Consider the following 24,429-nt stretch of genomic DNA (forward strand, 5'->3'; position numbering starts at 1 on the left):
CCCGGCATGGGGGAGCGGCGGGCTAGCAGGCTAGCGCGCCACCACGCCCCTACCCGACCCTCTGACCGCGCCCTCCCACTACCCCAAGTCCAGATCAGGATGCTAGCGCCGCGGAGCCGTTCTCGTAATCCCGCCCCTCGGATGGCCCCGGGGGCAGCTACCACCGCGAAACACGGAGGGCGGGGCGGGCCAGGCGGCTGGGAGGTGGTGGTGGGGGAGGATGTGAAAGGTCCCGGATGTTGCTGAACGGGAGCCCCTTCTAGAGGGAGTAACTGGCGCAGGCGCAGAAGGATCGCACGAAAAGCTACGGTGGGGGTGGGGAGAAATTTCCTCCTGTCTGGTTTAGAAGAGTGAGCCGGCGGAGGTAGCAGGGGGATCCGAAGGGAAGGCGAGTAAGGGGTGGGGGTATTGGTGGCCAGGAGAAAAAAAAAAAAAGAGCTTCCTGTTCAGGCGCACTCAGGACAGGAGTAGAAAAGCTGGAAGCCGAGCGGGCTGGGGAGGAGTGTTGGGAACGGAGAGGACGCTCGCTCCTCCGCTCGCCCTCTAGTGCGGGCGGGCAAGACGGCCCCGCGCTGGGGAGCGGCGGTTGCTCTGGGCCCCCTGAGCTGTGGGCACCAATCAACGGTTGCCATAGCAGCGTTTGACGTCATCGTGCGTGTGGCGCCCCTGCTGCCGGGGCTGGTGATTGGAGGAAACCCCGTGTCTGCGGAGCGGCTGTAGCCTGTGAGCAGCGAGATCCAGGGACAGAGTCTCAGCCTCGCCGCTGCCGCCCAGAGACCGCTGAGCCCCGTCCGTCCGTCGCCACCCACTCCGGACACAGGTAAGTGATCCGGCCGCCGCCGCCTCGCCCGGCTCCTTCCTGTCCCCGGCCAGCCTTCCGAAAGCGCGGGGGCCGTCCCCGCTCCGCATCCCTTCAGCCCCACTCGCCCGGCGGGAGCGGCGCTGGGCTGAGGCGGAGTCTCCTCAGGCGGAGACGGGCGGCGGCTTCTCTTCCGCTGGATTCGGGCGGGCGGCTAGCGGCTGCTTCGGGCTACTTGCTTCCGCATCGGCCGCGATGAGCGCCCGGCCCCGGTCCCGGCCCCCTCGGTGGGAAGGGCGCCCACACGCCAGATCCCCGGGACCCGCCCGGTCGCCGGTTCCCGGCCGGCCGAGGCACCGCCGGCTGCGATCCTTTCCCACCCGCGCCCCCGAAGCTCCCTTTTCAGCGCCTCCCCGCTGCTCGCTTCCGCCCGAGATAATGACTCGGCGGCTGCGGGCATTGCAGTGGCGCAGGTGAGGCCGCCCCCTCCCCGCCGCCTCCCCCCTCCCCTGTCTCTCCCGCCCGCTCCTCGGCGCAGCCTCCGCGCCCCGCGCTGCGGTGGCGGCACCCAGCCCTCCCCCACCCGGGTGGCGGCGCGGCGGGAGGCCCGGGCACCGGGCTGCGAGCCGAGGCGGCCCGGAAGCGCCCGCCAGGTAGACCTGGGCGAGGCCGCACTTCGGGCGAGTCGGCTCCGGGGTGGGGCTCGCCCGCGACCCAGAGCCGAATTTCCTGGGTTCCGCGGCGGGGGGACTTGAATATTCCTGGCGGGATGGGGGATGGGCTGGCTTTCTATGTCCGGGTGGAGGGGGGCTGGAAACCCAGGTAGGGATGAGGATGGGGAAGACGGTGGGCCGCGCGTCTCGCTCGTTCCCGCGGGAGCTGGAACTGAAGGGTCCTGGTCTGGGTGTGTAGACGGGGACCCCGCTCTGCGGGGCGGGTGAGCCAGAGCATAACAGCCGGCGGTGGCCCTGCTCGCCTGGGTGTGGCTCGCCCCTCCCCCACCTGCCGCAGCTGTCGGGTCCCCGTAGACTAAGTGAGCACCCGCGGTGGCCGGTGGCGGACGGACGCCGGTGGGAGAGTGGGGTGTGTCCGCGGCCGGCTCGTCTGGTTCCGCTTCTGCGGGCGGCGCTGGCGTCGGTGCCCTCGGCGCGGGCGGCTCCCCTCCCCGGCTCGGGCGGGGGCGTGCGGCTCCTCCCTCCGGCCCCGGTGGGGGAATTAACACTCGGCAGTAGGTTGGGCTCCTTGACACAGATCCGCCATGACAAAGAGGGAGACTCGGGGACCGAGCGGAGGCACCAGCTTGGGCGGAGCCAAGGAGGGGGGTTGCGGATGGCGCGGACGGAAGGGTTTGCACTTTAAAGTCGCAGTCGGCCCGTTTTCGTTTCACCCACCTCGACGTCTTAAGCCGGCTAAGGGTTAAATGGGTGCGGCCAGTCCTTGGAGCGCTGGTTATTCTGAGAAACCTAATCCATTTCCCGCTTGCATCCGAGGAGTTGGGGAGAGAAACCTTTGTACTGGTCTTAGATAATTTTCATTAGAAGCAGCGTTAGTCCGAGAGCATTTTTGAGTTCCTAGGGGAGAAATTAGTAATTTCAAGAAGAGGGGAGAAATTAGTAATTTCAAGAAGAGGGGGGTGGGGAGGTTATGCGATCACAAATTTTAGTTTTCGCATTGAAACAGTCTAGTTCCCATTCAAGCTCGCTAATTGCTTGTTCAAACACAGAGGACCTGTGCCGATTTGGTTTTTTGAAACAAAAAGTATTGTGGGATTTCCCTGGGAAGGTAAAGAAAGGGAGTCATTTCCTGTAGTGAATGACAGTGACTCTTCTGTTCATCATAAATCCTGTACCCTGTGGGACCACTGTATGGGTTAGTATCTTTCTGTGCTGCTTTAGGACCTTTCAAAAGGATATATTAAGGAATAGTAAAACGGGGGAAATTGAAAAGTCGAAGGAGCTTTAAAATGAGAAAGAATTAGGAAGTTACGATATAAGGGCAGCTCGGGTGATAATGTATTAAATTAAATTTTGACTACTAGGAACAATGCAGTAATTCTGCATTTAAACTGAACAGTGACATCAGAAACACTGGTGACACCGGGAAGCACTTAATAGATACATTTTAGTGCTCGCAGATAGTAAGAATCGAAGTTCCAGGATTCATGGGTGTTATTTTTTAAGCCTGTGTGCATATAACAAGGTACAGATAAATGAAGCCTTAGGGTCAGTTATGTATTGATCCTTGGTGGTGGTTTTACATTCACAATATATTAAAACAAGCAGTTTGGTCATTTCTCCCAGAAAATTGGCATGCTACGATCAGCTGTTGCAAAGATCAGTGGACTTGGGGTGGGGGGGATACCAACTAAAATTTAAACCCTCCTGACAAGAGTAGCTATTACCAAAGTAAAAGGACATGAATTACATTCAACTGACAGGTATCGTGATTCTGGGAGTGTGATAGTGTAATGTTCTTCATAGGTGGTGTTTTCACTAAAAGCTGCTTAATTTTGGATTATTTAGTGATATTTGAAACTGGAGTTGAGATTTTGACCAAGTAAGATAACGGTTGGTTTTTAAGGCCGCCTCTTGGTGAATGTGCTTTAACCTTATGTGAAATAAGGATCCTGAACAAAGATGAGGTAATGTAATTTTAGTTTTGCTAAACCAGTGTTAATGGCTTTAAGTGTACCCTCTGCATGCTGAGCATGCCAGTATTTTTTTTCTTAGCATTCTTTTGTGAGGCTGCATTAAATTTTTTGTGTAAAGAATCTTCCATAGGTAATTAGGTTTGAGGTGTTAACATAGCTTGTTTACAAAAGGTATAATTTTCAGTCTGTTTGTTTTAATGGAAAAAAAAATATCTAAATGCTACTTTTTTTTTTTTCCCGGCAGAACATCCAGTCATGGATAAAAATGAGCTGGTGCAGAAGGCCAAACTGGCCGAGCAGGCTGAGCGGTATGACGACATGGCGGCCTGCATGAAGTCTGTAACTGAGCAAGGAGCTGAATTATCCAATGAGGAGAGGAATCTTCTCTCAGTTGCTTATAAAAATGTTGTAGGAGCCCGTAGGTCATCTTGGAGGGTCGTCTCAAGTATTGAGCAAAAGACGGAAGGTGCTGAGAAAAAACAGCAGATGGCTCGAGAATACAGAGAGAAAATTGAGACCGAGCTAAGAGATATCTGCAATGATGTACTGGTGAGAATCAAACCATTCAGTTTAGCGTCGCTATGATATAGAGTTCCTGTAATGCATATCAGTTAGGTTACTCTCAACTTTTTCTTTCTTTGGTTTTTCCTTTCCTTTTGCAAATGGGTTGTTCTAGATTTCCAAGTCTTTCAGGGTGTCATTACAAAAAGATGTTAAAACAGTTGTATAAGGTAAATGCAAAGATGATTATCAATCAGTTCAAATAGATTAGTAGTGTGTTTTGTTCTAATTGAAAAGGTAAAGTAATTGTATATCGCTTCAGTTATGGTTAGAATATTTGTAGTAGTTCTAGAGCTGATTTTCTTTAAAGTACGTATATGGATGCAGGAATTTTACATACCCTGTTTTAGGTGCGATGTAATAGGAGACTCACTGTAGACTTAGTGGCCTTCCCTGGATTAGCCACTATAATGTTAATGTAATGAGTCAGCCATGCGGAAAACTGGCTTCACAGTTGCTTTTGCCTCTTCCTGCGTTTAAGTGTTGGAGGTCTCAACTTTGAACACTGACAACCACAATAAAAGATTATGAAAAACTCAAGCTTGATTTTTCCAGGTTCATTCAAGAAGTATTTTAAGTATTCAGTATCTGCTTGTTGAAGCACTGCTTCTCTAAATAGCTTAAAAGAATTGAACATTACATTTTGGTTAATTTTAAAATTTTCTTACAAATGATTTTCTGTGGCAGAAAAGTTTAAATCTGAGGATAAATTGGTAGACGATCCAACCATTTAGCATGTAACAACTTATATACACTAATACTTTCCCCTTTTAATGAACCGTGGTTTTTGGAATAATATTTGAAGTGGGTTTTACTAAATGATTTCTCTTGTATTTCAGGACTTCAGGTTACACATTGGGTCTCAGTATGGCAGGGCTCTGGTATATAGAGGGATGCAATATCCCAATTCCTCTGAAAATCCAGCTGCACTACTTAATTATTTGAACCTTGTTTACGGAAGAACTACTATAATGAGCGATATAGGATTATTTCTCATGTTGTGGGGTTTGGAGTTTTTGTTAAAGTTATAATGGTATTATGATTCCTTTATACTAGTCTGAGACTAATGGAATATCTTCAGTTCCTAAATTATGAGTATTTTTCTTAAATGATGATTTTCTTTAGGCTATCTTTTTAAAGAACAATAATATTTTTTATCTTAACGTGGGCGCCAGTCTTCTTGTGTGGTATCTGTCTTGTGTGTGGTTTGTTTTTGATTGCTTACTTGAAATCTTTACATTGATAGCTATCATTCATTTCTAAGATGAGAAGGGAGTTCTGGCTTTTATTGATACTAAATGACAAATGCTCATCTTGTGGTTTGCTAAGGTAATAAGAATATTTAAAATTTGAAAATATGATGTTTTCCTATAATAAAAAACATGTTGGGCTTTTCCCACCTTGCTCTGTTTACTGATTAGCACCTGTGTACGTTACTGAGTTTTGTTCGCTCTGATATTTTTCCTCCGATTATTACACCTAATAGATCAAATAATTTTTATTTTGGTTTCAAAGAGTTTGCTACAAGTTATAATTTCCCTTAAGACAAAAGTCAATTTTAGGAATAAGTGGGGGACGCAGTAACATTTACCCTCTACTTACAGCTTATTTGAGATTCCAGGTAGGTATCTGCATGTTTTCCACACAAGAAGTATAAAAGGTCCTGTCATTGTGAGGATTTTCCTAGGAAAAGACTATAGCAGTTTTAACTTTACTTCCCTTTGGTTTCCTTATCAAGGAAAAAAAATAGGATCCGTGGGTGAGAATAACTGGATTAATCTCTAAATAGCTTCTCCTTGTTATGATTATTAAGGGGGTTTCATACTGGTCACTACCCATGTTCTCCTTCAGAATAGCACTGGCTTCTTACCGAGTCTAAACGAAATTTCCACTTCGAAAGTATAGATAAATGAAAGTTTAATTCCTTTATTATACAGAAGACTCAGAATCCTAAACAAGCTTTTGCTTCCAGCCTTAGTCTTTTCTAAAGTAAAGCTCCAGTAGTGATCTTTGCATGGCTCATGCCTCTTAACATATAGTAGATACTCAAGTATTTGTTAAGTAAATGAGCAAAAAGCCTTCTTTTGGAAAAGAGGATAATAGAACTAGGTCAGCAGCACTGCTAATTTTCCAAGGCCTTTTCTGTTTCAACTTGGGAAAATTCGATATTTACAGATACTGTGATTCGTTACAGGCAGGCTTCTTTCTTTCCCTGTCATCTTTTTTTCAGGCAGGTCATGTTGACTCTGGAAACATCTTGCATAAAATTCCTTTTCCCCTTTTTAGTAAAATGGAAGAGTAAAATATAGCAGAACTGTTATTTCTCCTAGAGAAAATAATTGTTTGAACTGATTTACTTGATGATTAATGAAAGTGTGCTTAATTATATCTCAATATCTTACTTATAAAAATATAACCAGTTATAATTTTTATTACTCTAGTTTTTTTCTGAACTTTGACTTTTAATTTGAGGAAAACAAGCAGGTAATTCCTTTTCAGAATTAACATTATTGGCTGGTGGCATCAGTGATGAACCAGACTTCATTGTTCTATTGAGTACCTGTATCATACTGGCTAAGAAAATATTCTCTTTCTTCCTACTAGGGGGAGCTAACCTCCACGGTTCAAAGTTCTTCTGAAGAGCTCTTTAGTCCATTATTAGGTTACCGCCATTCTGGTTATGGGCACTTTATCAAGTGTTTGCTTAATTTATATCATTTACTTAAGCAGAGAAAGAGCAGTTTGCTTAATTTATATCATTTACTTAAGCAGAGAAAGAGCAGGGAACATGTTACTTTGGACAAAAGTTTTAGAGCATTACTGTGGAAAATGGTCACTGGCTTTATTCTTCACAGCATGGACTTCTCTTTATGCCAAAAAAATTGCAGTTTTCTTCCTTGTGTCGTTAAATTGTGAACTAATGTAGTCTGCCTTTTCTACCAGATCTTAGACCAAAAGCTCTCGTGTTCGTGGGGGAGGGGATCAACACCTCTTCTGTCTAAACTCAAAAGAAGCCAAAAAATTGGGTACTTTATCTGAACATGATGAAATGGAAAATGAAATGAGGATATGCATACTAGATTGAACCTAATTCAAACTCAAAGAAGAATGTAGTGTTGTAAAAAGAGCTCCAGGTTTTGAGTCAAACCAACTTTTTACCATTGAATAGCCGAGTGGCCTAAAGAAATCTTCCATCCCTCAGAGAAAACTGAGCTCAATTAAATGGGAATAATATCTACCCCATAGGGTTGTTGTGGAGAAAGAAAATCAGGTACTCTTAGTGCCCCAATTTATCTCAGTTTTGGGCTTCTGTTTAAAGCAGTGACAATAGTACAAACCTGCCTCTAATAATATAGAGGTCTCGTAACTCAGGAGTCCAAGAATTGGAATTAAAAGATCCAAGAAGCCTTAAAAATTGTGTATTTTTCTAGGGCAGAGGGCCCGTACTGGCCAGCAAATTTTCAAAGGTTTCATTTAAAAATTGAAAGCCACTGGTATAAGGTAAAGAATGGCTTCCTTTCACAAATCAGTAAAATCATGAGTCTGCCATTTGTAACAGTTGGCAACAGTAGTTGTGTGATTCAGTTAACTTGACTGCGTTCCATTTTATTATGCTTCTCTACATTTTTAAGGTGTGGTTTTCAAGGTGTGGTTGCTGGGCACTGGGTTTTATCTCTAGCTCATGGAAATGCCATTAAGCAGGAGCAAGCTAGGAAACCAGGCAGCTTTGGGGTCCTTCCTAGTCTGAATATGTTAACACATTTTTGACCAGAGACAGATTTTGGCCACAGGCGTTAGTTTCTGCAGAAATCCCCTGGTCAATAATGTGTTAATATGTGTCTTAGGCTTTAAAAACTGCTATATAGAGTTTTAAGTTGAAAATCACTAGGCAGTTCACTTATTGGAATAAGGGCTTCTCAGAAGACTTCTGCAGTGTTATATTCATTTTCACTACTATATATATTTACATGTTTTTGTCAATAACTGTTTTTGGTATGTTTCAGAGTACAAAGACCTTATGTGACATAGCAGATAGCAACAGTCCCTTCCAGGAAGGAGTACATTTGATAGTCTTTTTGGGAATAAAATTCAGTAGTCTTTTTAAAAGAGTTTTCATGATAACCATTAAACATTGACCCTGGTGAGGTATTTTGTATATTTGGGAAGTCTGAGGTGTGTGAAGTGTAAATGAAAGAAAATAAAGGAACAAAGAAAGGTAGATGTTAGCCATTTGGTGGGAAGGGGAAGAATAACAGCTTGATCAAGAGCAACAGGTTACCTGTCCTTTTTTGGCATAGCAATACTTAGATAAGAATGAAGTCTTTCCTGCCTGTTCTAAGAGGAGATATAGATGACCTGGAGATGTTTAGTGATTAGATGAGCTGTGAAGATAGTTAAAAGTGAACTAAGAGGAAAAGATGAAAGGATTCAAAATTGGACTTAAAGCAAAAAACCTGAGTAATGGGCTTCCCTGGTGGTGCAGTGGTTGAGAGTCCGCCTGCCGATGCAGGGGACGCGGGTTCGTGCCCCGGTCCAGGAAGATCCCACATGCCGTGGAGCGGCTGGGCCCGTGAGCCATGGCCGCTGAGCCTGCGCGTCCGGAGCCTGTGCTCCGCAACGGGAGAGGCCACAACAGTGAGAGGCCTGCGTACCGGGGGGAAAAAAAAAAACCTGAGTAAAATCTTAAAGTAGAGGAGGAACATGCACACTTATGCATCTAATCTGCCCAAGAAAGAGGAAGAAATTGTATTCAGCCCTAGCAGAGGCTTTTGAATTAGAAAGGAGGGAAAATAAAGCTACCTTAGAGTTGTAATAGCGTATGGAGAATAATTCTGATTTTCATTTTTTCTTCTAAAAACCCAACTTTATCAGTAAAGAAATCTTACTGGTAACACCTCAATAGTGGTACAGTAGGAAGACCCAAGTTAGTTGTTTAATTGGAAAGTGGTTCAAGTATGTGTTCATACTTGGTCTAAACATTTATTTTCAATTAAAACAGATGTGTATGTTCATTTGCCCATTGCTAATGTGGAGCTAAGACCTTTTCTTTGAATATGCATAGATCCACAGTTTGGAAATAATTTACTAGACACCCCTAAAATAGATGCATCCTTTACAAAATGCTGTTTGAGTTTGCATAGCAAAGTGAGAACTTGAAAGCTAGAAGAATAATCAGTTCATAATCCTAGAAATATTTTTCTAATCTTTTAGTTTGAATAACCCAAGTGGTGTGCGTGTGTGTGTGACTCTCCTTTAAAAACTAGTCGTTTCGCGCATTCAGCTTAGTTTTCATAGGAACACTTCTTTTCATACTTATATTTCATAACACTTAAGTAACATACCATTTTAAGTAATTATAGCCAAGTATAATGGCATAGTTCGGGAAACAAATATGGGACTCTTAATAAGGCTATAACTGCTGATAGAAGCTGAAGGGAGTTCCAGAGAGTAGCCGAAAAACTTATCTGAAGTATTTAGCCCAAAGTCATGGGCATGATTGATGTTTACTTAGGAATGAAAGGCCTAATGTAAAGCCAGTCTATTAGGTAAGTAGGATTTGGTTAATCCAGCAAATTAAGTGATGGTTCATTCTATCAGAACAGTAGGTGGGAACATTGCTTTATTTAAAAGCCTTTTCCAATAATTTTGCAAGAGATTAGGAGAGAGAGGGGTACTGGTTAGATCATGAAGGGTCTACTATGTTATAAATTAAGGAATGTGGGACTTAATGGCCGTATGAAACAGGCAAAGGAAGTGACACCAGATTTTGCCAACAACAAGGTGTGTTGATAGACATGCAAAAATAATTCTGCTCTTATAAAGAAAATCAGAGCTTTTGATTTGACCATTTTTTTGGATTTCTGATCATCCAGTTCTGTTCTTTGGACTAACTTTCTCCTTTTACTAATGTCAGAAATAGATTCTCAGTGCCCTCCATCATAGTTTATCACATTCATATATTAACCTTGGGGTTTTTTTTTGGAATTGGGGCTTTAACCTGTGAAAGACAGGGTTTTTTTTTTCCCCCATGAATATATTACCTATTTTCATATCTGATGACTGGTTCTACCACGTAGAGGGAGCCCAGTATGTGAAATAGTTCTTCATTTATAATATTAAATGTTATTGGACCATTTAGATTAATTTGACCACAAGTTTTTTATTCCAAAATAGGTGATCTTTGACACATTTATATTGAAGAACATTTGTGTGTATGAGAAATTTTTTAAAAGTCAAAATTATGGGTGTTCTGATGTCAGCTAAGTTAAAAATTAATGTAGTCCATTGCAATTCTAATAAGCATTAGAATTTTTTTTCTAGAATTCCTGAGATATTCCTCTTGTGATTTCATCCTGGTTTCCATAGCTCTTTTCTTTATTATGGTTTTACATTGAGAATAAACACTGCTCTTTAGAGGATTTAGAATTGCTGTCAATTTCAGCGTGCTACAGGCAAGAGTTCATCTTCCTTTTGAAACTACCTGTCCTTTCTAGCCTCTTAATTTTTAGCACATTTTCTAGACTTAATCAAAATGACATCTTGGACTCAACTTTGACTTCATTTTCTGATTGCAAGTTATTGCTGTGTTGCCTACATCATAGGTTCTCAACCGTTTACATTGTTGATACTCATTTGTATGATGCACTCCCGTGGGTAGTACCCAGGATTATTTGTCATTGCCATTGTACTAGTTGTAGTTCTGCCCCTTACTCTCCCACTCAGAAGCATATTGGCAAGAAAGTGATGGTGTGAGGAAGGGTAAACTTGACCTAATTTTAATGGACAGAAGCTAAATTGTAAACCTTTTACAGCTAGTGGTGGTCATTCACTCGGACTTGCTATCTTTACTGTTCTTTTCCCGGTTCTATGCTATATACAGACAGCTCTTACTCTTCTTACCGTTTTATAAAACAGTGCTTTCCTTCTGTTCATTTGCTCCATCTTTGCCAGAATACCCTCTATAACGCCTTCAGCTCTAGTTTGGTCTTACTTTCCCTGACACAAGCCATTGCTGATTCCCATCTTTATGGCCCGAGGGTTTCCTGAGGGTTTCATTACTCTGATTTGTAACTTATTTATTTATTTATTTTGCGCTCACGGGCCCAGCTGCTCCGCAGCATGTGGGATCTTCCCGGACCGGGGCACGAACCCGTGTCCCCTGCATCGGCAGGCGGACTCTCAACCACTGTGGCACCAGGGAAGCCCTGTAACTTATTTTAATTTTGATATCCATGTTGTTTTTGAACTTAAGAAGATTGGCTCTATTTCTTTATTCCCCTTAAAAACAGGACCATTGACATTTGTGGTATTTAATATGTAAAGTATGCTGAAGGAATGATACGCTTAATATTTAGGTGGCACAAATTTGAATTTGGCTTGGGAGAAATGGCATGCTTAGCCACCACATTCTTATCAGTTCCCATTGTACTAAGTACATTTCTTTGCAACAGGTCATTCTCCTTTATTCTCTAGTGAGCATTTCCCTATAATGATGAAAACTTGTATCTGTAAAAATTGCTATGCAGTAGCAGTTGTCGTTTGTCACTGATATAATTTTGCATTTTCTGGTAAGGTATAATGTGACATAAGTAGTGATGTAGTATTAAATAGTCTTATATCTTGGCAGATTTCACTAATGTTTTTCTGGTGACGTTAGTTTGCTATAGTGTGGATCTTGGGGGCAACAAAGCATGGTTGAATATCTCTGACTTCTACCAGTATGGTCCTGTTGTATGGCACATTCATGTTTGTTTGTATTGGAATAGATAACTAAAAGGTTTCAGCATATAAGCTTTTTCTTTCTTTCAACAGAATTTGTGAGTTTTCTTCCCTTCTCCCCCAAATAAAAATACGGTTACGATGGTATTAACTACAGGTAGGATGGCAAAGTAAGAATGTAATGACAGTCAGTCAAATGTTAATCTATAGAGTTAAGTAAGTCAAACTAAGATTTGTCCAATTGGTTGACTTGTATGCATGTTCATTCTTTTAAGACCTAGAAAAGGTGCAGTTTTTGTAGTATTGGAATTTCATTTATTTGAATTGCTTAATGAGTTGGACATCATTAGAGAAGTTAGAAATGTTTTAGTGGAGGTTAACTTCCATCTCGCAAACAAATTCCAGGATCTACGAGTTTTTTTAAATTAGCGGTATTACCAGGGAACCCAGTGGTGAGTTGAATGTTTCTCATCTAAGTGATTAAATACAAATGCTTTTCTGAGACAGACCTACTTCTCTTGTTGATCCAAGACTCATGAATTGTCAACTCATAATTATTTTTGCCCCTTAAAACAACATACATTAAACACCATTGCCCAGAATTTCAAAGGAATACTTGGACCACATTCAACCAAGGGAAACGTGATGAAAATCCTACTCAAAACACGTTGCCTTTAAAATGTGATTCTGGGAAATTGACAGTTGAGGACAGTGTATAGGTAGGCAGTAGTATTCTTAGAACAAGCAAATTCTCAAGTCAGTAATTTGATGAGTATTTTACTACGGTGTTTAGAAGATGTTTGGAAATGACATCAAATGGATCATAACACTTTGTTAACAGTAATGACTTTTCCCTTCAGTTTACCATTTGATAGTTTCCATCTGATAAGAGAGGATTATCATCAGACTTAAATTTAATTGGGTCATAGGGATAAGACTTGAAGAATAATCTTATGAATATTTCTAAAAAATAAACTATAATGTGTGCTGCTTTACTTTAAAGGGGTGATACAACCTAGCACAGACTATGCAGATTTTTGGTGTTTGAATTTTTAAAATTCATTTTATGACTCTGGGCAGGTATTACATCTCTGTGACTCTTATTTCCACATCTGCAAAATGGAAATAATAATAGCATCTACCTCTAGGATATTTTATATATAGTTAATGCATCCCCGTGGTAATAGTAGATAGCAAATATACTGCTTACCTTCTTTTGTGCTTCTTTGATATCACTTCATTGTGGCTTGATTTATTAATTTTGGATTAAATTTAAGAGAATTTTAATAAACTGCTTAAACTTTAAATTTAATATTTATTGATTACTTGCTACTTTATAAGCCCTGTGCATAAAGAAAAACATAATAAGTATAAAAAGCCTCTGCTCATAAAAAGAATCTCAACAGCCTAGAGGGGAAAGTACTGTGTGCTGGTCAAATTCAGAAGAGCTGGTCTTCAACCTTCTTTTTTAAAAGTGGCTGATAATCTGGTCCCACTAAGGAATTATACACAACACACAATGTGCATGTGCAAGTTTTAAAAAACACTATAAAAAATGAGGTTTTTAAAACAAAAAGTGCTTTGTGATGGAAATATTGGGAAGTGGGGCCTTGATTGGTGAGAAACTTCAACCCAAGTAGGTCAACGTTAATGCTAGCTCTGAGAAAGGCTCTGGGGAAGGGGACCCTAGTGTCAGACAGTTTTAGCAGTTATCACTCAATGCTCAATAATTTCTTTTTGGTACTTTTCACCATCTTTTAATCTTTAGGAGGTACATTTCGAATATGACTAAAATACTAATTTAAAAAAAAAACATTTTAGAACACACCAGGCTTTCTATCAGCATTGAGTTTTTATGTGGTTGTCTTTTGTTTCGTTTTTGGTAAGAATCAGGGAGCCAAACTACTCTGGCTTTTTAACAGGAATTAAAATGAAATTTTAGGCTGGTTTCAACATTCCTTAAACACCATAGAATAATATATCTTGGCTTTATCAAATTCCTTCTTGCTATTTTAAAAGTTAGATGGTGCAGATTTGCCATCTATTTCTTATTAGTGGAAAATGCATTCAGTTAAGTGACTGGTCAGAGTCCTCTATGGTTCCATCCTTGAAGTTAAGAAGCTCTGTCCCTTCATATCTATATGACTTTATCATTTATAGAATACCTAAAATTTTACTGTGTGCCAACATTACACAGAAAGTCTTCAAATACGTACCAAATTAGTTCTTGACACCATCTAATTCATTAGCAGTTTTGGTGGAGCAACTGGTGGAGTTGCAATTGAAAGAAAGGAGAGCAATGCAGCCACAAGAGGGAGTAAGAGAATAATTTCTAAATTGATGGGCCTTCGTTGCAATGAAAATAGCTGCTTGCCTTTTAGAATTTTGAGACTTTAGGAATGATAAAAGTCTCAGGGGCTCTACAGAATAAAGTGAAAGTTCTGGGAAAATTCTCTGTGCACAAGGGAATTGTGCAGGACCAGAATTGTGAACTTCTCCGTTGTGCTATAGAATTTGAATTAAACTTCATATTGGGGATATTATTTAAAATGACATTTGTGGGGCTTTTGAGTTTTTTAATTGAATAACAAATTGGGAGGTGAATATTATAGAATCATTGGATTTGGGGCTTGAAGGAGCATCTACCCTAGCTTTTTCATTTTCACAGATCAAGAAGCTGAAGCAAAACAAGACTTTGTCCAGTTGCATGACCTGTATGCTTGTTTGTTAATCTAGGAGAGATCCTGTTGCATTTAATTTACGAGGAGTGCCCAATTTTTGTTGCATTGGAATTTCATGTATTTGAATTGTTTAATGAGTTGGACATTAGAGAAGTTAGAAGTGTTTTTTAGAGAAGGTTAAATCCCATCTTATAACTGGAAAAATTACCACTTTGTTTAAGTGATGGCTTTAGTTTTAGACTATATTTTAGGGTTCTGTACTTAAAATGAAAATAGCAAGAATCACACTTGAGGGCCTTGTGCCTCAAGTTCTTGGCACCTTTTCCCTTTTAGCCATCGGCATTTTTTGTGCCTGATTGGTATGAAAGCGCACTATCTATATCCTGGCCTCTTTTCCTTTGTGTTCAGGGAAGAGGGCCATGATAGTACAGTCTAAAACAGAGCAATGGGTTGTAGAGGCTTGGTCTTCCCTGTGCACACATCTGGTGAAATCAAGTCGAAGGAGACACTTGCCCAGCTATGTTTTCAAATTGCAGTCCGTAAATGTCTCATTAGAGGTTGATTCTTTTGCTTTATTATTCTGGGACTATTTACTGTTTGCTTAGTGACTTTTTAATGTATATTAATTAATGGAAATTGAATTTAACAGTATAACCAATTGTTGGAATACTCTCCAAGACAAAGTGGGAACCTCCTCTCCACCCCTCATTTTAATTTGCAAACACATCACTTATTTTTGTGACATTTTTTTCTCCTAAATACAAGTTGTACCAGGCCAATAAGGAAATTTGAAAAACATAGATGAGCACATAAAGGGTATAAGAGTGGAGAACAGAACTCACTGATAATGTCGTCTTCCAGAAATAGTCATTTTTTTTTTAATCACTTTAAAAAAATTATTTATTTATTTTTGGCTGCACTGCATCTTCGTTGTTGACGGGCTTTGTCTAGTTACGGCGAGCGGGGGCTACTCTTCGTTGTAGTGCACGGGCTTCTTATTGCGGTGGCTTCTCTTGTTGTGGAGGACGGACTCTAGGCGTGCAGGCTCAGTAGTTGTGGCTCAGTAGGCTCTAGAGCGCAGGCTCAGTAGTTACAGGGCTTAGTTGCTCTGCCACATGTGGGGATCTTCCCGGACCAGTGCTTGAACCCATGTCCCCTGCACTGGCAGGCGGGTTCTTAACCACTGCCCCACCAGGGAAGTCCCCTAGAAATAGTCACTATTAAGAAGGTTTTTCTTTAAAACTTACTTTTATGTAAGTGTAGTATTAAGTAACCAAAAGTGAAAATAGCCTCTTCTACATATGGTAATTAAACTGCCTTTCTAACCATTTATTTTTTAACTTTTTATTTTGAAATAAGTTCAAATTTTCCCGTATATCCTTTACCTGATTCCCCAAATGTTAACATGTGTAACTACAGTATAATGATCAAAATCAATAAATTAATAAAATAATGGATAAAATAAACTATTATATAACCTATAGCAGTTACAAATTATACCACTATAATTGCCTAATTCTGGTCCAGAATTCAATCCAGGATCACAGTTTGCATTTCATTGTCATGTCTCCTTACTCTTCTTTAATCTGGATCAGTTTTTCAGTCCTTGCCTTTTGCCACTTTTTTCAAGAGTACTGGCCAGTTGTTTTGTAGAATATCCCTCAGTTTGGATTTGTCTGGTGATCCCTCATGAGTAAACTCAGATTGTGCATTTTGGGGAAGAATTCCTGGAAATGATATTGTGCCCTCCTTGGTGCATCATATTAGGAGACACATGTTGTTCTGTTACCAAACCATTATCTTTAGGTAGGACATTATATTTTCTAATTTAAACAGCAGGGAGGACTTCTAAAAACACCCTGTGGTGCAAAAGTATCAATTTTTTTTTTAAGATAGATGCCCCATAAGTATGATTACTTTATCAAAGGTTAGAACTAAGTATAGTTTGCCAAAGTCCTTTTTAAATGGGTTATGCAATTTTATAATGAATGGATTACTCTTTTGAAAGGGGGAAAAATCCCAGCTCTATAACTTGTGATTTTCCTTTGAAATACATTTTCATTACTTGGCTTCATGCATTCTAATTGACAAGCTAAATCACAGCCACTAGCCCAGTGATTTAATTTGCATAGTGGCAGGTGGTCATTCTTTAGGGCTGAAATAAATATATAAATGGTTTACAATGAGTTCTTGTTAATTTTTTAAAGTTTAGTCTAAGGACCCTTACTCTCTACATTGTCTGATTCCCATTTAAGAAAAAAAGGAAAGGACAAGTGAGGAATGGTGGGGGGCGGGACGTGTTCAGTGCGTTAGAGAAGCTTTCCTGGGGTGAAATTTAGAAGGAAGGTTTTGAAATGAATGCTACTGTGAAACACAAGAAAATCGAATGAGGAGGTGTCATGATTTTTGTTTGAAACTCCCATCACTCCTCTTGGTGGCAGAGTTGTAGTACCAAGATCTAGGTGTCCTGACTTGCAAAGAAATTTACTCTACCTTGCTGCTTCGAACTGTCCTCCCACCCTATCTCTGGTGAAGCTTTGTAGTTGTTTGTCTCCCTTAGTTGCCCCCTCCAGAGGCATTACATAGTACCTGGCGCTTATCCAAGGGTCCTGAAAGCATATTAGGGTATGCTTTGGCTGCCCTTTGGCTGCTGTTTCTGAATATATGTGCTTAGTACAGCACCCAAACACCTGTCATTTTTGAGCAATTTCTAGGTCTTTAAAGAATCAGAACATTGTTCCTTTTTGAGCAAAATATTCATTATGTAACCTACAATATCAACCTCAATTTTTACTACATTTTATCTTAACTATATATTTAGAAGTTTGGTAAGATGATGAACTTTTGATAGTCTTGATGTTAGGCTTTTCTCCTTTAAGATTGTTCTAAGTTTCCTCTGCTATATTTAAATGAAGCAGTTCAAATTAGTCTACAAATTCGGCCTGGGGATTTGATGTTTGAGTGCCTAATATGTGCAAAACGTTTGTCTTTAAGGAGCCTATAAGTAGATTAAGAATACGTATGTGAAAAGTCAAAGGTGCAAAATCATAATTATTTTAAATTACACTTGCTCTGGATAACATGTTGCAGAGCATAGGATATAAAGTTCAAAAAACAAAACTCTTCTGATGTCATCCCACTTCCTCAGAGGTAATGTCTAATCTTTTTTGTATCCTCCTGGGAACTTGCAGTGCCCACTCAAACAGTTCTGTCCTTGAAGAATATACACAGGTAGGATCATATACAAACTGTTCTGTAAGTTGAACCCACACACTTTGTTGTATATCTTATGCTTCATTCCATACTGGCACTTACCGCATTCTTTTTAACGTCGGTATAGTGTTTGATGAGTGTAGCAATTTATTTAGCTAGTCCATTGTTGATATTGACAGAAATTGGGATATTTCCTTTTGTTTTTCCTTCAGTTGAAAGCTCTTCAGACCTGAGAGGTACAGAAAATGTAGACTAAACTGAATATTTTTGAGAATTGGCTTGAGGGAGAACATAGTGTTAGAGCTGGGTATATTGAAAGGTGAATGGTACAGATTACTTTAAGTCAGTCAACAGTTCTTAGAGTGATCTGTGGACCCCTGGGAGTCCTGCTGGGGGGAGATTCATGAGGTCACACCTATTTTCTGTCTCTTTTACAGATGAGAAACCTGAGGCCCAGAGAAATTTCAGAACTTCATCAAGTTGACATAGCTAGTAAGCAGTGAACTGGGATTTGAACATAGGTAGTAAGCAGTGTAAGCTTGTGCCTTTTACAAGTCTGCCGTAAGAAGAACAAGTACTAACAGAAAATGTTTCCTTTATCTTATGTACTTTGATATAATTTAATCCTGTAGGTTTGTTTTTGTTTTTGTTTTGCTGTAATTACTTCAGTGTATTCCTTCATCAGAACCTTCAGGAGGCACCACAAAACCAGGTGGGAAAGCCCAGAGCTCAGCATGTCCCCGCCCTCTTTAATCTTGTGTTTTTAAATGAAAGTTTTTTGTGCATTATTTCACCGCTCTTATTAGATACACAAATTTTTGATTACGGAACCTGAACTGAAGTACTAAAGTTGAGAGTACAAGTGCACTAAAGCAGATTTTTTGGTTGTCAAGATCCCCATGTCTTATATTTACATCTAACTGAGTAGGAGCTGTGATTGGTGCTTTCCTGTGTATATAAACTATACTCTCATTTAGACCTCGTAGCGGCCTTTTGAAGTAGATTTTCATTTTAATCATTTGTAAATATATTTTTTATTTAAAAAATCATTTTATAAAATTAAATTTATTTCTTTAATAGATGAGAAAACTAAGACTCTGAGAGATTAACTTGCCTGAGATCTCAAAATTGATGAGAGTGGGATTTAAGGTCTTCCTGATTTTAGTTTATACTGTTTCTATTATACCAATCTGTTGCTCCAAGAAGTGCTTGGATGCCCAGAGGTTAGGGCCTTGCCACCAGCTCAGGCTGCAGTTTTGGTGTTTTAGATAGTTTGTAGTCTTGATTGTTCCTACAGATTTGATATTTTACTCTTCTTAATTTCCAGCTGTAATCATATTAAAGGACAGTGAGAGAGGTATATCACGAGAATAGAGATGGATTTTCAGTTTACAAACTTTTTATTAGAAATATTTGACCACAGTTAGAATTGAATGTTTATTGAAATTCCTAGTGGGGGCAGGTTGAGCCTAGCTCAAGAAGGGCAGTCAGAACTAGATAACCTGTCAGTTTGTGTGGTTCCTTAATGTTAATCCACTCCAGAGTCAAAGCATTGATGTTATGTAGACCATCTGTGGATCGAGCACGAGCTAGAAACTATTGTTAATATATTCTGCCCTGGGTAAATTGACTGGCTTGGGGGAAAAAATCATTACTTGACCCCATATCTTAAGTGTTCTTACAACCTAAGAGGTTAATTGTACATGGTGCTGTAGAGGAAAAAAAAATCTTTTAACTCTAAAATCTCAAGCTCCACATAATTTATCCATTGATTAGATTAAGGTTCAGCGCCCTCTCCAGAACTATAGCATGTATTTAGCTCTGGATTATAAACCATTTACAGAGACATTTCAGATGTGGGCTTCATGCTTTCAATCCCACATAATGTTAAATGGGGATGGCTACTGTATAAAGTCAGAATATGCATTAACTCTAATTCAGCAGATTAATTTTAGGTATTTTTAAATGGCCATGGTTATCTTTAAAAGACAGTAGCTGTCATCAAAAACATTTTTTTAAACTGCTTGAGGGGAACTACTGTGAATCTCTAAAACAAATTCTATTTCGGCAAGATCCGTATTGACACTATATACAGTACAACTGCTCTTCAGACAAGTAACTACTCCCTCCCTGTTGTGTGATAACATTTTAACGTTCATATTTAGCATATAATGCTGATGTGAAAATTTTTAAAAAATCATATAGGTAGTGATTATAAAAAGATTTAGCTTTTTAATTTTTTCTACAAAATATCCATTCCATTTTCACTAGTTCTTTTCAATTTCATATTAATAATTCATAATCAATACCAGTAACTAAGAAAAAATGCTTCCATCAATTGTGTGACAGAAACTGCTATCTGTTTAATAAAACTGAGGCTCCCCTCTAATTCCTGTGCACACAGCTAGACCAAATTTCCCAGTGTCCCTCTTAAATGCAGGCAAGTGACTGTTTTTACCAATGGAATGTACATGCGGGCCGTGGGTACTGACTCCAGGCTACATGCTCCTTCATGTTATTTTTTTCTCTGACTGGCTAAAATGGAGATCAGCTCAATATTAACATTGTAGTCTCAGTTAAGTGCTTGCGTGTAAGATGTTATTAAAGTTTGTGTTTGACCTGAAAATCCTTTTCTGTTATAAATTACATTTAGATTAGAAAGTCAGTGTTATATGGAGAATTTTACAAGTGGAAGGTTCATCAGTAGTCAGCCTAACCATTATTTTATAAGTAGAAATTGTGACACCTCATTTGCTTCTTTCCTTATATTAATGCTATGTCTCCTTTTAAATTTAGATTCTCACAATGTCCCACAGTTGTCATCACCTCCACTTTACTACTACAACATGAATGAACTATAGGAAGTTGTATACTTAGCACAGGGTATTTTCTGAAGTTTTTGTATGTTGAAAATAGCTATTAGTTCTTTCCTCTCTTCATTTTCTCTTCTCCAGTTTTTCTTGTCACTGCTGCTTTCTGATAAGTGCTGCTTCCTTTTTTCCCCCTGTTTTTATTTCCATCATGGTCTTCTCCCTACATTTGCCTTTCTCCTCTGGCTTTTAAATCCGGAAAATTGAACTTTTATTTCTCTTTGGTTAGTTTGATAAATTAACATACTTAATCACCTCTGTAGTGTTACAATTAACTTAATTCAGTGAACTCTATATCTTCCATATCTTAGAGTTGAATGAGACCACATCTTATTTGTGAATCTCCTCTAAAAAATAGTGATTTTTCTCATTTCTCCTGAAAATCTCTGTAAGAAGAGTAGAACTTGCTATCTGACGAGATGGCCTATTCTGAATTTGTTTCGTAAGCTTTCTCATACTGAGCAGAAATCTGCCTCTGCCCAGATTTAACTAGTCTTGTCTTCTGGAGCCATTCATGTCATATTCTTTCAGTTTTCATGACTGTTTCCAGTTTTCATCAACACTCTTGCTTGCTTTCCTGGATACTCTCCAGTTTGTCAAATCCTGACTTGATACTTTTGGCGGGGGCTGGGGGGGTGGTGAGCCATGCAGCATGTGGGATCTTAGTTCCCTGGCCAAGGAATCGAACCCATGCCCCCCCTGTGGTAGAAGCCTGGAGTCTTAACCACTGGACTGCCAGGGAAGTCCCTATTTTTAAAGGAACAATATACTCTAGGTTTGGTTTCCTCAGCACAGCGTAGAACTGAATCATCATCCTTCATTTTGATTTCTAATTGGTATCTTGGAATCATATTCTCCTTCTTAGTAGGCATATCATCCTGCTGAGGCAGAGAAAACGTAGAATAATGTTGTAGAACAGGTCAGATTGCCTGGTTGGAGTTGTACTGTCACAACTTAGCTGTGGTTTTTGAGCTTGGCGCCATTTGTTGTCTTCTATGAGATGGCGATAATTGTAGTTTGTACCTCATAGGTAAGGTTATGGAAGGATCAAATTAATCCATGTAAAGTGATTAAGTATCAAGAATGGCATGTTTATTATTGAAAATGATGTTTTTATTATTTTTCTCAGTTGTCTATTGCTGCATAACAAACCGATCGAAACTAAAACAGTGATTTATTCTGTTTTGTAACTCTGTGGCTTGTCTGGATTCTTTTGGACAGTTTTTCACATGGTGTTGGCTGTGGTCACTCATTGCTGTTTTCAGCTGGGGCTTAAATATCCAAATGGCTTCACTAAACATGTTTCATGACTGGGGCTGACTTGACCTTTCTCTCCAGCAAGATAGATTTTTTTTTTTTTGGTTTCCGTGGTGGTGCAGTGGTTGAGAATCTGCCTGCTAATGCAGGGGACATGGGTTTGAGCCCTGATCTGGGAGGATCCCACATGGCGCCGAGCAACTAGGCCCGTGAGCTACAACTACTGAGCCTGCGCGTCTGGAGCCTGTGCTCCGCAACAAGAGAGGCCTGCGCACCGCGATGAAGAGTGGCCCCCACTTGCCACAACTAGAGAAAGCCCTCGCACAGAAACGAAGACCCAACACAGCAAAAATAAAATAAATTAACTTAAGAAAAAAAGAAAGAAAAAAAACCTTAAAAAAATTTTTAAAAAGATAGGTTTTTTTTGTTTTTTTTTAATGCTGGCTTAGGGTTCCAAGAGGGCAAAAGGGGAAGTTGCTAGTCCTCTTAAGGATTAGGCCTAGAACTGGAACAGGAGTCATTTTCACCGCATTCTGTTGGTTAAAGCAAGACAACAAAGTTAACTCGGACTCAGGAGAAAGGAAATGAATTCCACCTCTTGACAGGAGGAGTGGCATACATGAACAGGGATGGTAGGGGAACTGGTGGAGGACATTCTGTTCTTTCATAGTTAGCTTTTTGAACCAAATTTAATCTTTAATCCAGTCTATCTTGCTTTTTGTTTTTTAAATTTTAATGGTTCTTACCTTTATGTCATCAGAAGATTTTAAAAGTTTGTCATTTATCCCTTTCTCAACTCTTTTATTTAAAAAATTTCTCATCCCTTTCTCAACTTCTTTTATTTTTAACAGCTTTATTGAGGTATAATTGACATACAAAGAACTGCACGTATTCATTTAATGGGTACAATGTGATGAGTTTGCTTTTTCAACTTCTTGTAGTCAGCATTTTACCAGAAACATTCGCCACTGTTGATCCTTCGTCCTTTTAGTCTATCATTAGGCCAATAAACAGCCTGACTACTGGTATCTTGCCTTCTTGTTACTTGTAGGTTCTGGTTAATAGCTTTAAAGTAGTTTTTGCCGTTGTTATTGTTTAAATCAGATGTTATGGCTAAATTCAGTGTTCAGCTTGAGGGAAGAGGTGCTTAATTGCTAATTTAAAAATTCTCAGTGTGGGTTACCCAAATGTAAAACAACAGTTTTTAGAGATATAGAAGTTATTACTCATAAAAGATGAGTTACAATTTCTTATGACATTTATTGACACCTTGCCTAAATAACTTCTGCAAGTTTTCGGACGTATACTTTAAAGTTTTACATTTTAAGTGATTCACCCTTAACTAACTGCACATGTTTGTGGCCCTCATCTTTACATATGTACAGTGGGTTAGATAAAAGTCATTGAAAAGTGAAGGACATGATGAGGCAGTGTTATTCTGTTTCTGTTGTCTTCCCTGCTAGACATTTTATCCTCAGACTTAGAGACTGTCTTGCTCACTATTCTCAGTGCCTAGCCCAGTCCTTTTAAGTATTGAAGAATAAATGAATGTAAAAAATATGTTGAAGCAGTAAAATACGAAATAGAAATGCCTAGGTAGAGAATTGATTTCATGGTTAGGCTTTTACTTGTTGTCACTTCTTTCGTTTGAAAATATTCTTTGTCAATCTTAAATATATATAAATGAGCCAGAGAGCAGTTCACAATCGAATTGTACATGGAACCTTCTTTAGATTTATATATATTTTTCCCGCTATTTAATTTGAAGTGATTTGTGAATTCTGGTTAATCTCAATACACTTTTTCCTTAGTTGGACTTCATAGTCTAACTTTTAGCCTAGCCAGTCAAAAGTGGAATTTGTCCTTCCAAGTGTGGAGTGCCACAGGTTAAACCTAGACTTCTGAATCCAAAGCCATTATGCTATACCGTCTCCCATAGTGGAATGAATAATGCATTTTGTATTAAGATATAAAACTTGAAAAAGCCTGGTCATTTGTTTCTTAAGTTAAAAAAAAACACTTACTATACTAAATGGAACTATCTTTTGCTGTTTAGGCAGATCCGCAGATCCCCAAAGAGCAGCTATAGTGTTCACAGAGTGTTCATGCCTCAAAGAGGATGATGGTGTTTAAAGGACAAAATGACGGGAAGTTTGAATTTTGCCAAGTCTTAGGTTATAGGCATTCCTTCTTCGGAGGAAGCAGTGGTCTTCCAAGCCCAGAGGGTTCCTTTATTTCTAGTTTGGTTGAGATTTCACACTAGAAGCTGCCTCACAGTTTAAATGAATCAATGAATGAATGAATTCCAAAACACTTTTGCAGCTGAGAGATCTTTGAATATGAAAGTCTGGGTGTGGTGTAGTAAGAATTTTGTTATCCTAACCAAAGTGGTCTTCTGATTTCAGGCCAACGGTTTCAAATATCAGTTAATAATCACAGGAAACATTATTTCAGGTTGAATTCTCATCTCCAACCCTTTCCTGTAATGCATTGCAACCTGCTCCTACTGCCAACTTGGAACTACCCACTTCATCTGAGTATCTGTTGCTTAAGTTGCAGAAAGGGGGAGAAGCCGGGTTAAAGCTTACTCTCCCACTCACCATTTGGAACATAATGAGGTAGACATACAAAGTTAGAGTTACTATTTAAAAGCATTTTTCAGCCTGTTTGGCATATAAG

At 39.7% G+C, this 24,429-nt stretch overlaps 1 protein-coding gene across 1 annotated transcript in view; it reads left to right on the forward strand.

Moving 5' to 3' along the window:
- The first annotated feature begins 629 nt into the window (after nt 1-629).
- The window catches only part of YWHAZ (tyrosine 3-monooxygenase/tryptophan 5-monooxygenase activation protein zeta), a 32,205-nt gene continuing 8,405 nt past the window's right edge, over nt 630-24,429 (forward strand). The window contains exons 1-2 of the mRNA XM_067711613.1: nt 630-820; nt 3,694-3,998. Of these exons, the coding sequence (XP_067567714.1) occupies nt 3,705-3,998 (294 nt within the window). The 5' untranslated portion in view covers nt 630-820; nt 3,694-3,704. The remainder of the gene's footprint in view (nt 821-3,693; nt 3,999-24,429) is intronic.

Source organism: Pseudorca crassidens, chromosome 17 (assembly GCF_039906515.1).
Source record: "Pseudorca crassidens isolate mPseCra1 chromosome 17, mPseCra1.hap1, whole genome shotgun sequence".
In the NCBI taxonomy this organism is placed as follows: Eukaryota; Metazoa; Chordata; class Mammalia; order Artiodactyla; family Delphinidae; genus Pseudorca; species Pseudorca crassidens.